The following is a 17,177-nucleotide window of genomic DNA, read 5'->3' as shown; positions in this document are numbered from 1 at the left end:
AGCCTTTGAGTCCCCTCTTTAAAAGCCCCCTATTCCTGCTGATGAGCAGAATCATAGCCTTTGTGACAGGAGTTCCCTGGGTTTCTCCTTTGCTAGCAGAGCAATAAAGCTTCTGTTTCTTTTTTCTTAAAAAGAAGAAGTTTGTAGGCTTTTTTGGAAGGAATAATAATAAATCTTTAGCAAGACTGATCATGAATGAAGTAGAAAGTCATAAAATACAAACTCAGAAATAAAAGTCATTGTAGACCTCAGAGAAATGAAAAGTATAATAATAAAATATTATTAACAATTTATGTCAAGAAATTATAGAAATCACATAAAACAATACTAATTTATGGAAAATATAAACATATATATAACCAGGGAAAATATTTCAATTTGTAATTAAAATTATCTCAATAAAGGAAAGCCAAGGCCCAGCTAGTTCTATTAATGAATTATAGCCATGATATACTAAAGAATCAATAAAACTTTCACACAGACTCTTTCAGAAAGCACTTCCCAATCTATTCTATGAAGCTGGTTTTAAACTGATACCAAAGTCAAAGATATCACAAGGAAAAAAATTACGGTGATATATCTCATAAGTATAGGCAAAACAAAATCCTTACAAGCTGGCAAATAAAATCCTGCAAAACACAAAATATCATATACTATGAGAAGAAAGTGGAGTTTCTCACATGAAAGCAAAATTAATTTAATATCTTCCTGTCAACTTATTTAATGACAAATCATTCATAATAACAATTCTCAACAAACTAGGAAAAGAAACCAAATCCTTCATTCTGATAAAGGGCATCTACAAAACAAAACAAGACTCTACGGCTAGCATTCTGTTCATCTTGAAAGATGTAATGGTTTCACCGAAAGCCAGAAATAAGGCAAAGATATCCCTTTTCAACATTTCAACATTTTTATTTAATAATGTGCTTGTATTTCTAGCCAGTTCAATAAAGCAAGAACAATAAACTCAAGGCATTCATAATAAAAAGAAAGAAATGTGTCTTTATTTGCAGATGACACCGAAGGCACCATTTTTATGAAAAAAAATATAGAATGGACTTAATCAAAATGAAAAACTTTTGATTTCCAAGACCACAACATTAAGGAAATGAAGGAACAATTCATAAACAAGGAAAAATATTGGCAAATATTATATTTGAAGAAGCACTTGCATATAGAATATGTTTTTATAATTTTAGAACCCCCTCCAAGTGTGCAGTGTGAAAAGATTTTTGATATATATTTCACCACAGCTGTATAAATGCCTAATAAGCACCAAAACCATGCTCAGCATCATTAGTCATAAAGGAAAGGAAAGTGAAAACCACAGGAGATAGCATTACATAGTATCCAAGAATGGAATTGCGGTGGGGGTGGGGGCGTTCAGTATCAGTGTTGGGAATTGAGCTGAAGGCCTTGTGTATACTTTAGGCAAGTATTCAACCAGGACATTTTTTTAAAAAATAACAATACCAAGTTTTGTTAAGAATGTGAAGAAACTGAAGCAAACATTCACTGATGTTGAATACTGTAAATTGTATAGCTACTGTGTAAAAAGGTTTAGAAATTTCTTAGAATGAAAAGTTTACCATGTGAACCAGCAATCTGCACACAAATATTTATGGCATCATTATTCAAAACAGTTGGGAGGTAGAAATAATCTAAATGCACACCAGCTGGTGAATGGAAAAACAAAATGTGTAAATGTGTACAAATGGAATGCTACTCAGCAATCAAAAGGAATAAGCGACTGTGCATAGATTAATATAGATGAGCCTCAAAAGCATGCTAAGTGAAAGAAGCAAGAGACAACTGACTGCATATTTTATTATTCAATTTATATGAAGGTTCCAGAAAAGCCATAACTATAGAGACCAAAAGCTGAACTCTGGTTATCTGGGCTTAGCGCTGACCATTGGAATTGACAACAAACTGAAACTACAGTAACTTTTGGCATTGTGGAAGTGTTATCAAATCAAACTTTGGTAATGATTGTACAACTATTATCTTTTACTAAAAATTCCAAACTGTACATTTACAATGGATAGATTCTATGGCATATAAACTATCCTTAAAGTCACTAAAGATGTATTAGTAACCCAACTCAGTTTTTAAAATTAAAGTACAATGTTCCTCTCTCACACAGATCCTGGGTAACTTCTCTGCTTAATTGATAAGCCCATCAGACTAGGCTATTTAGAGCAGAGGACTGCCTAGAGCCTGGGCAAATCTGCAGGTGCAGTAACAGCTTCCTTGACCTGACATCTCCCCCACCACTAAACCAACAGCACCTACCATTTTAATGGGAACAAGTTAGTTAAATTAGGCTTCAGAAGCACAAAGAAGAATTGTTTCCAGCCCAGTGTGTGAGAAGGGTGGAAGCCACGCCTCCCTCCTCACTACAGAAAAAGCTGAGCAAAGGGAAAATTGAACTACTCTCTTTAGATCCACGGTAAGGTTACAGTTTGCTGCCCAAACTGAAGAATCAAAAAGGCATAAACCGAGAATTGCAACTTACCTGGGCAGCAATCTGTCCACACACCAGTGGCTATGGGAACTGGTCTCTGTGCAGGAAAATCTACATGTTAACTGATGAACTGCTGGAGGCTATAATTCTGAGAGTTAAAAACTGCAGGGGCACCTAGACATAGGGGAGTCCCAAAACTCTTGTGTGTTTTATTTCTCTTCTGGGTCAGGAGGGTGAATATTGGGAGCAAGGATCCCCTCCTATTTAAAGGCGGGGAGCAAGGGAGGGAAATTTTGAAATATACCAGTGCATTCTGCTCTTCTTAAGGTGTGCCCCAGGATGAACAATTGAACCACAGCAAACCTATAGGGACTTTCTCAAAGTCTAAATGAATAAAATGGGAGAAGGAAAGTACCAACTCTAGCCTACTGTAGCCTTTCACGTGGCAGAAGGGAAGTACCTTCTGCCCCTCCCTCTGCTAAAGGCTGACTTACAGAAGTTCCTTTTATCCAGTACATCACAGTCACCAATCAAGGAAAAATTACAAGGTATACTTAAAAAAAAAAGAAAGAAAGAAAGAAAATATAGGTTGAAAAGACAAAGCAAGCTTCTGAATCAGACTCAGATTTGGCAGAGATATTGGAATTATCTGACCAGGAATTTAAAACAATTATAATTAATAGGTTAAAGTCAACGTGAATAAAAGATAGAGAGGCTAAGGTAGGAAGATCACTGGAGACCAAGAAGTCAGAGACAGGGCAACATAGCGAGGCTCTGTCTCTTAAACATATAAATTTAAATAAAAATAAACACACACACAAAATAAATAAACACAACAACGAGTGAGAGTAAGAATAATGAAGAAGACATACTGTGTAAATATTAACCATAAGAAATCTCATAAGTTTCACTAATATCAAAGAAGAAATAATACCAGAAGAAGAAAATTTTGTTTACTGTTTATTTATTTATTTGTTGTAGTTGGACACAATACCTTTGTTTTACTTATTTATTTTCATGTGGTGCTGAGAATCAAACCCAGGACCTCACATGTGCTAGGTGAGCACTCTACCACTGAGCCACAACCCCAGTCTAAAGTTTTGTATACTTATTTTAAAAATATTTTTTAGTTGTAGATGGACACAATACCTTTATATTATTTATTTATGTTTGTGTTAGTGCTGAGGATCGAACCCAGTGCCACACACATGCTAGGTAAGTGCTCTACCACTGAGCTACAACTCCAGCCTGTATGCTTGTTTTTATTATATTTATATTATTATAGAAGTTAATAATAGAAGAGTCAACTCATGAAGAAAATATCGTCATCAAGCATTGGGGTCAATTAGGGCAATGAGCCAAACTGAAAGTGACAGTTAAGGACACACTTACTACATGGCAAGACAGGCAAAAGCAGCACCAGTTCCCTGGGGTTTCATTGTTCCCTTGCAATGGTCCCAGGTGAGAGTTAAGGTACATGCAGAGCAGGTGGGAAAATGCTGCACTGCCAAGGAGCCCCAAAGAAAAGGCTTCTGCGTCTTAATGGATCTGTGGGCCACGGGGCAGGAAAAGAGAACTAGGAGGAAAAAGGTAGTGAGTCTCCATGTGTCGGCAGAGTCCCCTGATAAAGAGGCTTCCCCAAGGAGTACCCGGGTTAAGAATGTAGATATGCCCATGAGGGTGGCTGTCCTGGAGTGCTGAATCCTTGATGCAACCATTCCAGGTAAATAGGATGGATTTGCTGTGCTCCAGGGTTGGTGTAAGGACAACTCTCCCCAAGGACCTGCCACGCAAAGACATGTGCTTGTCTATGGTCAGACATGAAGGGTCACACGTAAGACTTTGGCCTGGTGTGAGACTTTCCAGTGTATACAATTTACGACAAAAGTGCATGAAGCAAAAATGTATCAAACTAAAGGGAGAAATGGGCATATTATTCTTAGAGATTTTTGCATTTCCTTTTTTTAAATAATAGAACAAATAGAAAAAATATCAGTAAGGATATATATACTAGTCAGTTTTCTGTTACTATCGCAAACACTTGAGATAAATCAACTTATAAAGAGAAGAGGTTTATTCTGGCTCACAGTTTTGGAGGTTTTAATCCGTAGTCAGTTGGCCCCCCTTGCTTTGGGCCTGTTTGGCAGGGAACACATGGTAGAGCATTTACTTCAGTCCAGGAAGGTAAAAAAGAGGAAGAGAAATGGTCCAGGATCCCACCATCCTGTTCAAGGACATGCATTAAGACCTAAAACCTTCCATTAGGCCCCTCTTCTTAAAGTTTCCACTATTTCCTTAGTGCAAGCTGAGACACAGCCTCTAACATGGGCCGCTGGAGGATGTTCCTGATTCACACTATGCAGTACACTTGATCTAATAAGTGTTTTTAGAACATTACTGCAACAATTGCAGAATGAATGTCCTGTTAAAGACATGGAAGCTGAGCTATAAAACAAGTTTTATTAATAAATTTCAAAAAAGAATGAAAATCACACATAGAAATTCCCCATACTAAAGAATTTTAAAATATACCTAATAGCACACAGATAAAATAAGGATCTTAGGGAATTAGAAAGTAGTTTGAATTAAAAAAGGATAAAATCACAATATATCACAATTTGTGGAGCTACTTCTACTTCCATCCCTTGGTTCCCAGATCCAAATATTCTTAATATGATATAGTTATGAAACTGGTCACTGTTCAAAATATACATCACATCCTGTAAGATAGCAGCCCAGTCTGAAAAGACACTGTCTTTCAGATGGTCCATTGAGTCTCTATTAGCCCACGCCAACATTGTGCAAGACAGCTGCTTCCAGATCAGTGATCCTCAAACATTTTTTGTTATTCTTTACCCCAACACTCAAGGAAATTTTTAAAATATTTTCCCCATATCCTGGTAATATCTAATATTTTGCCCCCAACCCAGAACCAATTTTAGCCTCTTTGGGGGACAATAGCACTCCTGTTGAGAATGTATCGTCTAAATGACATGGTGAAAAGTAATAGTAGCTAATTCCTTTAGCATAAGCTATACTTCTTTTGTTGTAAGATAGGTGTCCCTTGGTCAAAGGACAGTGCATGTCTTTTTCAGTTGGACAAACTGCTGCGTGTTCCATGATGAAAAGCATTGATAACTACACCATATGGCTCCAGAGATTAACCGATGCAAGTTCCATACAAAACCAATGTGGAGTGGATATCATGTAGTCCCTTTTCTTAATTACCTCACTGTTTTCTCCATGAGCTTTCATAAAAATTGGTTTTGGGAGTTTGGGTAGCAAGGATGGAGATGGATGGCACCAATAACAGGGACCAAGGATAGTGCAGTTTCCACCCCAGCCAAGTGCCCAACCAACAATACCAAGGTCAGCATTGAAATCCCAGTAGAGAAACATTCTCCAGGGAATTAGTAATCCACCTGGTAGGAGGTTGATTATAATGGTCCCACCCAACCTGCAACCATACCCCATTCTTACTTATTTCCCCGTCTCCAGCAGGACTCAGTACAATCTAGAATTTTTGAACTTAATGATAGTTGGTGAAAACAAGTTAAATCTGTTTTCCTTGTAGAGTTAGGGTAACCCACATTTATACTGAAGCTCTGGACCTTTTTCCACAAAGGCTGGAATCTTCTTGACCAATATCTACCTACCCTGAGACCAATAAACTCTTGATGGCCTTTTATTCTGACTTTTGATTTCACTGTTTATTATGAGAAAGTTCCCAAACATTTTGAGGATGTTTTTAAATTCATGTCCAGAAATTATGACTCTTATGGAGGAAAAAATAACTTTCACTCTATCTACTTAAAAGAAATGACCAAGGGCTTACTTTGTCATATATTCAAAAGCCCTGAAAACTTTGATATGAATTGTAAAATGGATTCAATCATCCTACAACTTTAATTCTTTATATCATCAAGAATATCATTGCAGGTCCAAAATAATAAGTTCTCAAGCAAAAATATAGTCTATGATTATAATTATGCCCTTTTTTAGGTCTGGGGGAATTCTTGAATATATGCCTTTAGATCCTTAATATCTGTTTTTGAGTGCTTAAATAAAAACAAAGTGGAATAGCAGGACTCAGTACAATCTAGAATTTTTGATTTAATGATAGTTGGTGAAAACAAGTTAAATCTGTTTTCCTTGTATAGTTAGGGTAACCCACATTTATACTAAAGCTCTGGACTTTTTTCCACAAAGAAATGATTCAGCTAAACAACATGAAGATTTTCCATTAGGTAACAGAGTCCTTTCCTGAAATATCTGTAGCCTAAGAGGCTATGATATGAGAGAATGAAGTCAGAGAATTAATAAGATCTGTACAAAGTACCCTGATCAATTGCTGCCAAGAAATATATCATAAAGGAGGGACCAAGGTCACTTTTCCTAATGTCACTCCCTCTGAGAAAGCGACTGGCAGAACTGGGCCACTAGAGCCCAAGGGAATGGGAATTTGAAGCAATTATCTCAATAATTTAGACAGGAAGGCACACTTGGGCTTTTCAAAGTCACCTATATGGGCAGAAGGGGAATTAAAATGTTTTGCATCTTGTTAGTAATTTATAAAAGTATCTTTAGGATGCACATACTAACTCATCGCACAAAAAGGAAAAATTCTATTGCTTAACAAGGTAAATTCATCTGCATTAATCATATAAATGTTTGATTTTCTTTCTATTTTCCATGATAGTGCCTTTTCTCTGCATCAGAAATACCAACAGTATATTATATTTATAGCAATTGCAAATCTCTGTTTCTAAAAAGAAAATCTTCACTAAGTAACATGACTTTTCATCTATAAGAGGAAACGGGAAAAAAGGTATTTGATATGGATATGAAATAAAGCAGAAATAGAAAAGGAAACAGTCTTATCCATATACTTTGGGGAAATGAAAAGATTTCACACAGTATTTTTTAAAAAAGTCATTTTATTCACAGGGTACATTTCCAAATTTTCTCCAAGTTAGGGAGGTAGAGAAATTGAGACTCACTGAACCTTCTCACTGCCAGCCATAATTACAATGAACGCACCAAAGAAAAGGAGATGTTTTTACAGAAAACCTTCTCTTTTGACATTACATTTAGTTTCTGTGGAAAGAAACAACTCAGCAGAGCCAACAGAGATAGATACTATTTTTTTTTCAAGTCACACTATAAAAAGTACCAATTAAAGTTCTCTTTCTTACCTGCTACATTGTATGTGAAACTCTAAAAAAAAAAAAAAGAAAAAAGAAAAAAGAAAAAAAAAAGAGAAGAACGACACTGGTTTTCCCCACACTTCCTGCCAATGGAGTGTTGGCTTTAATAGGAAGATGTCCATACACATTTCAAAGGTGATTTCAATTTTATAGTTTAATCTAAAATGTTTTCCAGAATCATTACATCCATGACTGCATTATATGAAAAAAAGAATATATGAGGTTTTATTTTCTTCTTATCTCTAATCTCTGAAATTTTGGTCTCAAGAAACAGTTTGCACACATGTGCAATACTAGACTTAAGGAGACCAAAGAAAAACTCCACCCCGCCAAAATTTTTAGACCAACTATGCTGTCTGGTAACTAGAGTTCTAGAAATATTCCAGACGTTTTAAAGATGAAGCAGGCTTTTCTATGGAGCTACAGTTGCCTATTCTCTTTTTCTCATGTTTCTATGATGTACCCTAGCGGCCATCAGTCCTCCTGAATTGTGAATCCTGTATGTTATGGGAGGACTTCAATAGTGATCTACCAATGAGAAAGTCCTTGGGATTCGTGCTTGAGACTGAATGAGAGACAGCAACAAATTGATCCCTTGCTTCCTTGAATACTGGAATTCTCTGGAGAAACAAACATTCTTATTCTATGAGCTGACAGCCCCAACTCTGTAGCTCTCAATTCTATGAGCTGACAGCCCTAATCCTGTAGCTATCAGCTAAGGACCTTCCTACCAGAAGGTTCTATGACTTCAACAAAAGATATTTACATACCATTATCAGACTTCTCCAAGGCCTATATACTATTGTGCATTTCTATAAAATAGTCACATTTGCTACATTTATAAGAGTTCTTGCTGATGATAAAGGTACAACTTAGAAAAGACATGGTGACATTTGTAATGTGACAACATACATGGAAATACATAAGGAAGTGGGAGCCAAGCCACGGTTAAGGCACACTCTGCCACTCCCCACCCCAATCCAATCAGTCTTCTCCCTTTTTTCCATGGGCATATTTAATGTGAGGTACGGGGGTGTGTGGGGGGGTACATGCATGTGTAAACACAAATGTACGCATGTTTTCTCATACTCTAGAACAGAGAAGGAAAATGTATACAAGTCTGCTTATGTAATCATCCAAGAGCCTCTGGTGGAAGTGCTTGTGAGAGCAGGAGAGTAAGGAGAACTCTAACCATGCAGACCACGTGGTGACTGTGTTCCAAAGGGTCAGGTTCAAAGTGTCACTTCTGCCTATCACTGTGTCATCCTGACGGGAGATCTAAATGATAATCCTCCTTTGGGAGTAGGTGCCAAAGTGCAGATGACAGAGGGCTATGAAAATGAGAGTGTTTGCTTCACGTGGCCCAGACACCAAGGAAAGCACCACAGGAGGTGTCAGGCGTGGGAGGGCTGCAAGCCTGCCAAGGTCCTGTGGGTGGACAGGAGCTGCTCCTCTGTCCTTGTCCCAGTGCCTTGCAATCTGGCCCATACACTGATTTCCCCTAATATCTTTTCATTCTTACCCCTAACAGCTGGATGACAATATATTTCCTGTAAAATATTTTGAAAAGGTTCTATTCTTGAGACTGCATGCAATGTCCAGACCCTCTCCCTTGCATCCTTGTGCTCTGTTTAGCTACCTTCTAAGACCTCGCCCAAAGGTACTTTCAAATTAAAACCATGACATTCCCCCTTTTTTTTTTCCTTTTCAGTTAAATCATTTTGGTTAAACCATTGAAAATTATTAGCATAATTTTTTTGTTCCTCTTACTGGGCAGAGAAAAAACAGGCATTATCTACCTGATTTTTTTCTGCCCTGGATTAAATCACATCTCTTTGATGTTTATTGGTATGGTGTGAAACACACATTTCAAAATGACAAATATCTGCAAAAAGTCTAATTACATAGAAGCAGTAAGAGACAGAATCAATATATTTGGATATTATTCTATAAAACTCCCAGACAGCTTTGTGTCATTGATTGGATCCCACAGTTCCAACTGAAAGGCAGAATCAGTAAAAATTTTAGCACAATGTAGGGATCAGTAGGAATACAGAGATAGGTACATGAGTGACCATAAAATATAATTCCTCTTTTGTGCTTTAAAAAGTTATAGTCATGGGCTTTGTATATTACTCAATTTCTCACAGATATTATAAATCCATCTTTAACATGTTATTTTATTCCTTAGGTGTTAGAGATAAAAGAAATAAAAAATGCTGTCACCAGAAAGAAGAAAACCAAAAGAAGGAAAGAGAAGTATTTTTCCTTATTGAACACAAGCTGGGTTTGTATTGTTTGAAGGTTTCTATTCATGCATATATTCCAGTGTCTCATCTTTTGAATGCACATGAAAATGTCAAACGACAAGCCAAGGATGAGGGTAAAGGCAGAGAATATCCATTTTCTTATAATGGGAAGAAAAAAATCCTATAAGTTCAAGTCTCCTTCCACTTCAAAAATGATGATTTTATAGTGCTTAACCTAAATATTGTGGCCTCATATTTGGAAGTTAATAGCCAGATATTCTGAGCTTCAGAATTCTAGTGAGTTATTTTCTAGGTTTGTCAAAGAGGCTAATAGGAAGAAGTGGAATATTTGATATCTCCCTCGCTTTACAGACTCCAAGTCCATCTAAACAGGAAAAAAAAAGTTCTATTTTTTCATAATCATTGGCAGGGCTATATGTAGGTCAGGGTGTCCAGACTCTGCCACGGGGTACCCAAATTTAGAGAGCACAAGTGAAGCAAAAACAAAGCAAAACAGTTTAAGGCAGTGCAAAATTTTAAGCTTCTCAGCAAATTTCCACACCGCCTCTCTAGTCTCATGCTACTAGCTTGACCCCAGAGTTGAGCCAGCATCTCTGGCAGGAGAGAGACAGATGGTACTGGAGAGCCAAGGGCAGCGGGGAGACTTCTCTGACCCCTTGTATGCTGAGAGCTTTGGAGGAAGGTCACCTCTTCCTTTCCACTTGCTTCACCCTTTCCCTAAAACATGATGGAATGAAGTCACCCAACTTACTAGGTCTGTTTACTGCTGACTTTGTTAGACACGTTCATCTAAGTAGCAGGTGCCTTGAAATTGTGAATTCACTTGCATCCCTCATGTATGCACCCCAAAAGTCAGGTCATCTGACAGGCAACATTTGCATTGGGATGATAAAGAAATAAAAAGCACAGTATTACTTCCAGTCCTTCTTTCCCCCACATACTTGTCCCCAAGTACATGCAAAAATCCCTACAGCTCTTGACCTCTGGAATTCTACAAATTGAAAGTTGATATTATCTGGTGCTGATGGGAAAGTATTTAGGCAACACCACAGCACTTCCAGAAGGTCTCAGTGGGTTGGTGACACTTTTCCCCTCCATCAGTTAAAATTTTCACGAAGTCAGTATTTCAAACATAGGAGTTAAAACTATAGGGGTGGGGGGAGTGAGTTTTTAAACAAAGAAATGAGGTTATATAAAATAAAGCTATAAAACTGTCATAATTCCTGAAAAGAAGAATGTTGCTGATGTTGTCTCCATTTTGGATCATCTATACCACTCCTGTCAAGACGTGGACTAATCTAAGAATATTTGTGGCACATTGAAGATTCCCAGGATGTCTTCAGTTATTTTCCATTTAAACCACATGATCCAGACTGCTTTGGGTACGAGTTATATTTAGCCTAATCAAATGTTTAGTTCCCTAAAGTGCATGAGATATCGCAAAGCCAAACAAAGGATATTGTCTAAACATCTGCCATTTTGGATCATTTATTTTCTACCTTTGCTAAAATAACTAAACTTATACAGAAACAAAATCTGATGAGCACTTCCCTAACTTCTTGTGTAAGAATTACACAGTTTAAATGCACAATTTTGTATAACCTTGTGATAAAATGATCTCTATGCTGGGCACAGTGGCACACGCCTATAATCCCAGCAACTCTGGAGAGGCTGAGGCAGGAGAATTGCAAGTTCAAAGCCAACCTCAGCCAAAGCGAGGTGCTAAGCAACTCAGTGAGACACTGTCTCTAAATAAAATACAAAATAGGGCTGAGAATGTGGCTCAGTAGTCGAGAGCCCCTGAGTTCAATCCCCAGTACCAAAAAAAAAAAAAAAAAAAAAATGCTCTCTATAAAGCAAAAATGTCCAGAAGACCTCTTCCACAAACAATCTTTCATATAAAACATTACTACTCTTTCCTATGGAATGACTTAATCTTTCATCTATCTTAATTATACTGAAGTGTGGTTAAAATTAAACAGAGACAACTCTTATTCACGATCTTCAGAATCAATTCTCAAATTGGGGCTAATAAAAATGAGGGTACTCATTTGTCATCTCTCCCTCCTTCCCTTTGCCCCCATGAAGCAATCTAATTTTTGTCGACTTAAATTTTGAAAAAAGAAGTTAAAATATTAATCTAATGGTATAAAGGAATACCCTCTTTTGGCAGATACATTGAATGTGATTAAACTTTCTTTCTGGATGTGTTTTAAATAGCCTAAATGTCTTCTAAGCTGAATCTTAAGTGTCAGAAATATTAAAATTGACCAAATTCGGTAAACTACCAGGCCCAATTTTGAAAAACTTAATATCATATAAACAAAATCAAATTACGAGACTTTAGAATTCAACTTCTTAGTGGTAATAGAGTATTACTACACAACTCTCCAGGACAATTCTAGAGAAATCCTTACTTAGAAATACATATACTTCAGTAAAGACAGAGATGAATGACTTCATGCTACACACACTTACACACATTTCTTGTTTAGAAACATTCATCTAAACAAGTAAAAAAAACAAACAGGTATATGTGTGGCATACCTATGAACTATCACCTTTACAAAAGAACGCTTAACCATAATCTACCCTAAGAAAACATTATCATTAAATTGTAGTCATACTTTAGTATGAGCATGTAAATGAAAAGAACAATCAAATTTTAATTTTGCTCTAATCTAGGGTTTCTCAACCTTGGCACTACTGACATTTTAGACTGGGTAATGACGTGTTGAGAGGCTGACCTATGTACCTTAGGACATTTAGCAGGATTTTTGGCTGCTACACACTACATGTTAGTAGCATCCTTGAGTCATGACAATGAAAAACGTCTCCAGACATTGCCGATGACACCAGAAGGAAGAGGAATCACCCCCGTTGAGAAGCATAGGTCTAATCAAACATTGCCAGTCCTGGCCACTTCTGTTTTGCGTTTCAGAAGTCACATATAATAGTTTAAAAACTGTATAGACTAAAATTATATCGTTATCTTTTGTGCATGTACAAATATGTAACCAAAAATCCTACTATTACATATAATTGCAATGCACCAAAAACTTAAAAAATTATAGACTAAATATTGTACAAATCTATACATAAATCTATTCCAGGAATCATAACAAAAAGTAAAACTTCCAGATAGCTTTTCAACAGAACTGTGAGGTATGGGCTTTATGAACTCATTAATTTCATTTTAACAATTAATGTACTAATTTGAATGTCACATTTAGTTAATTTTTATGTGTGTTCTTCATTGGCCCTTTTATATTTTTAATGAAGTATATTGTTAAAAATGTATTCCTTTTTCAATCAATTATTAAATAATAACAATAGTTCAAAAAGAGGAAATATATTCAGGAGTGCATATCAGTGAATATTTAGCACAGCTCACTCATAGTAACTTCCCATTACGTTCTGCTGCCACACAAGATCAAAAGAGTAAATTAGTTCTGCATAGAATTGACATTCTCAAACACTTAACTTTCTAAGTATCAATTTAATCTGTGTAATGCCAATCAGATTTAAAATGTTAATTTCTGTAATAATTTCAATATTCAACCCCAATTAGAAATTTCCTACTCCAATGATGTAGGATTTTTCCAAAGTCTTTGTTAATGTTGGTATCTTGTAAATTAACTCACTAAAAAATAATCCCACTTGTTTTAGTCTATATGGTATGCCAAGTTTCTACCATTAAAATCGTGGTAGAACTTTTTGGTACAGTTTACCAACATTTTGATGATATTTGAAAGAATAAAGATAATGAGTTCATGTCTCCTTTTAACATAAGACATCTTAAAGCACAAAGACAGTGAGAGATTTCCTTTCCCTTATATGGAAACATATTTGGCAACTTACAATAACAGCAGGTTTTTCTTTCTGTATGTCAAAAGCTGCTGTAATCCTCCCTGTTATTAAGGAAGTAAGTAGCTACTAATTCATATCAATTTGCTTGTATGAAACATGCCTTGAGGGACCATGCTTAACATAGGGCCCATTCATGAGATTTTGGTGGGAATCAACGAATAAAACAAGTCTGCTCTTTCTAGAATAAGTGTTTGGGGGTTATACTTGCCTTTTGTGCTGGTATGACAAGCAGCAACCAATATACTCGCATGTCTAATATCTGCAAGTTGTGTTACCAAACAGTTTATACATAGCTCTCTAAAACTGATTTTTGCCATACCAAGTCATGTGGGTATAGCATTCATAGTTACACAAGAATGAGCTTTATCTCTGTGTAGTGGGTGTGAGAGCGTACATGTCTATATGCATGGGTGCATACATATGATGTATCTTGGAGTGAATATATTATGTTAGATAGGAAAGGGATCTGCCTTCTGGTTCATCTTCCACAGATGCTCACCTTATGTCACTGTGCTTTACTTCATCTCTGAACATTACATTATGGAGGCATTTATGCCATTTACAAATGAGTATTCCATATGTACTCTTTTTGCACTAAAATAATGATAACAATGCAAACAGGTTTACATAATGCAGACCTAAAATCGAATTCACATCTTAAATTCTGAGGCAGGAAAGTGGCTCATGTTATCCAGACTATGAATCAACACAGTCTAAATTCAACAATGCTTCACATTGTCTAAGTAGACTTGACAAAAGGGGAAGAAACAAATCTTATTTAAAGTTTTAGAAATGGAGGAGAACTATAGTTAATGTAGACTTGGTTCAACAAATCACAATAATCAGTTACAGCATTTTGTATCCTTATTACTCAATAAGGGATTTTTTAAAATCTACCCCATCATCTACCCACTGCGGGATTTTTTAAAATCTACCCCATCATCTACCCACTGCCCCTAAACAGGGCAAAAAATAAATTATAATTTTTAAAAACCTACAGTCCTAATGCTAGTCTTAATAAGACAGGTCTTTTAAAATTATTATGAGCCAGCAACACTTTTGCCCTGGCATTTCCTTTATTCCTCCTTGATTAGTTCCGTAGCCTCAACAACTAGCATTCATCTTATTTTTGAATTGCATCTTCTAGATATGAACCACACATATGTGCTTTACCAATGTCATTGCATCGGCATTTTATGAGTTGTAAATTCACCATGTGCTGTAGAACGTTTCACAGGATGTTTCGTTTCTTCTTTGTCCTCCAAGCTGTCATTAAAAGTAGAGTTTTGCTTGGGTTTTTGTTGTTCTTCTCTTCTTTTTCCAAGTAGCCCATGCAAATCCATGAAAAACTTGACCATTCTCCTTTGGAGTCACATAGAAAACCTAACAAAAAGACCCTGGCTCAGTCCTCTGTCTCCTTCCACCGTCCCTAGGAAGTGGGCTGGAGCGAGGGCTCCTCACATGGGTCCAGCTGCATTCGCAGTGCACCGATTTTATGAAGATACCAGAGTTGGAGAAATTCCTCAGGCATGGCATGGAAGCCAGAGGAGGGCAAGACGTTGTCATAGTAGTGGTGGCTGATGGGCTGCTCATGCATATTCACAGAGAAGGGCCAGAAGCCATAGATGGCCACCTCTTCACAGAGGCCCAGGGCTGCACTCACCAGGAAGAGTCCTGTGGACAGGCGCTTGGCATGGATTCCCCTACTTTTCCAGAACTTTCCAATGCTACGAAGAAAGTTGGGGTTGGCAAAAAGCACTGTTTGATTGGCACCAACATCTGACAGTGTATAATAAACACGGAGAGATGGCTCTGTTCCCGTCTTCATAGAAAAGGCAGGCATGTAGATGTAACTGTGGTTATAGATTTTCATGTTGTCCACAAATGTCTTTCTGGACCATAGCAGGTTCTGAAACCTATTAGAGAGAAGAGGCTCAATTAAACCTCAAGAAAAAGAAACATTAAAATCCACTCTTCTGTCTTCTGATGGCTCAAATCATCTCAGCAAAACACATGAAAAATACTTCACTTGTATTTAAAATCCCTCCTTGAACTTACCGATTATCTCTTACAAGAAGCCTGGCTTTCTCCCACCCAATGCCTTAAATTCAACTTAACATTCCCCGATGGAGTTCTTCTGAACTAAAATGCTTTGTACATTTTTCTCTTTTCCAAAATGTATTTACCTGGAATGTAAAAGGATTTAATTCTCATGAATTCCTAAAATTTGTTGAGGGTCTAATGAAAGCTACATGCATGGTCTAATATCAGAATAGGAGTGGTTTCCTCATCGCAAATCAAAAGAATCTCTTCCAAGACACTTCTTCCCATTCAAACTCCATGATTCTATAAGCGTTTAGTTAATCAATGTTATAACGAGGGTCTCACAACTTTGGAATATAGTTCATGCAAAGGCAGCTGCCCATCTTTAGTGCAGGTTATATAATATTATCCACGTATAATAGTACATGGAAAAAGAAGGACTTCTAAAATGGTGCAGAGTTGCCCATATTGCTTGCTCCAAAGAACTCGACTTTGCGATGCTCTTTCAGTTTTGATTACATAAAGAGGCCCTCAGTTCCAAATGTATTCAACTAAAATTTAAGGTATACTTCCTATGTGTCAGTAGAGAAATGAAAAATTAATGAACCAATTTTGGGTCTCAGGAAATTCAACTCCCGCTGTGGTAACAAAAATATTAATGAATACAATATGATACTCCAAATGTAGTGGTTGATATTTGTATAAAGTAGAACAGAGATGGGAAAAAATATTCTGCCTGTAAGACAGAGCTGGGTCCAAGTTAGCTACAGAAAGGGGCAGTGTTTGAAGACACCTCCTCAGGAAAACAATAGAAAGAGTGGCAGCTAATCCAGAAAGGAGGGTGTGTGGTCATGGGCAGGTATACTGCAACAATGACAGAGGTCATTGTCCCTGGACTTTGGGAGATAGGGATAGTGGGGACAGTGGTTGAAGACATGAAGACAAGACATGCTGCAAAAACCCTTACATGTCTCTCCAATTTGTCTAGATATCACTCTGGCGATGGGGAACCTTCCCAGCAGTGGCTACTTACTACAGTTGTCAGACTGCATCAAAAAAATATATAATGTATAGAAGATGATCTTGGCAAGGAAGAGGTTGGCAGCTTGGAGATCGGGCAAGAAGCTGCCAATGTAGCTCAAGAAGGGAAGGAAAGAAAAAGGAAAAGGAAAAAAGACAATCCAGGAGACTAGGTCTTGTCTTTGGATTTCTTCGCAAATCCAAACTGCTCGTTACCAGTTACATGCAGGTGAAGCAATAGCATCTATGACAAGAACTGAGCCACAACTAGCAGGGGGAAGTCACTGACATGCTGAG

At 37.1% G+C, this 17,177-nt stretch overlaps 1 protein-coding gene across 1 annotated transcript in view; it reads right to left on the bottom strand.

The window, feature by feature from the left end:
* Positions 1-7,689: 7,689 nt before the first annotated feature.
* Positions 7,690-17,177, bottom strand: part of St8sia1 (ST8 alpha-N-acetyl-neuraminide alpha-2,8-sialyltransferase 1) — a 132,282-nt gene continuing 122,794 nt past the window's right edge. Inside the window, exon 5 of the mRNA XM_005328902.4 lies at positions 7,690-15,733. Within this exon, the coding sequence (XP_005328959.1) occupies positions 15,247-15,733 (487 nt within the window). The 3' untranslated portion in view covers positions 7,690-15,246. The remainder of the gene's footprint in view (positions 15,734-17,177) is intronic.

This window comes from Ictidomys tridecemlineatus, chromosome 6, assembly GCF_052094955.1.
Source record: "Ictidomys tridecemlineatus isolate mIctTri1 chromosome 6, mIctTri1.hap1, whole genome shotgun sequence".
In the NCBI taxonomy this organism is placed as follows: domain Eukaryota; kingdom Metazoa; phylum Chordata; class Mammalia; order Rodentia; family Sciuridae; genus Ictidomys; species Ictidomys tridecemlineatus.
Note: the sequence above shows the minus strand (reverse complement) of the source record. Positions and strands in the feature narration are given on the sequence as shown.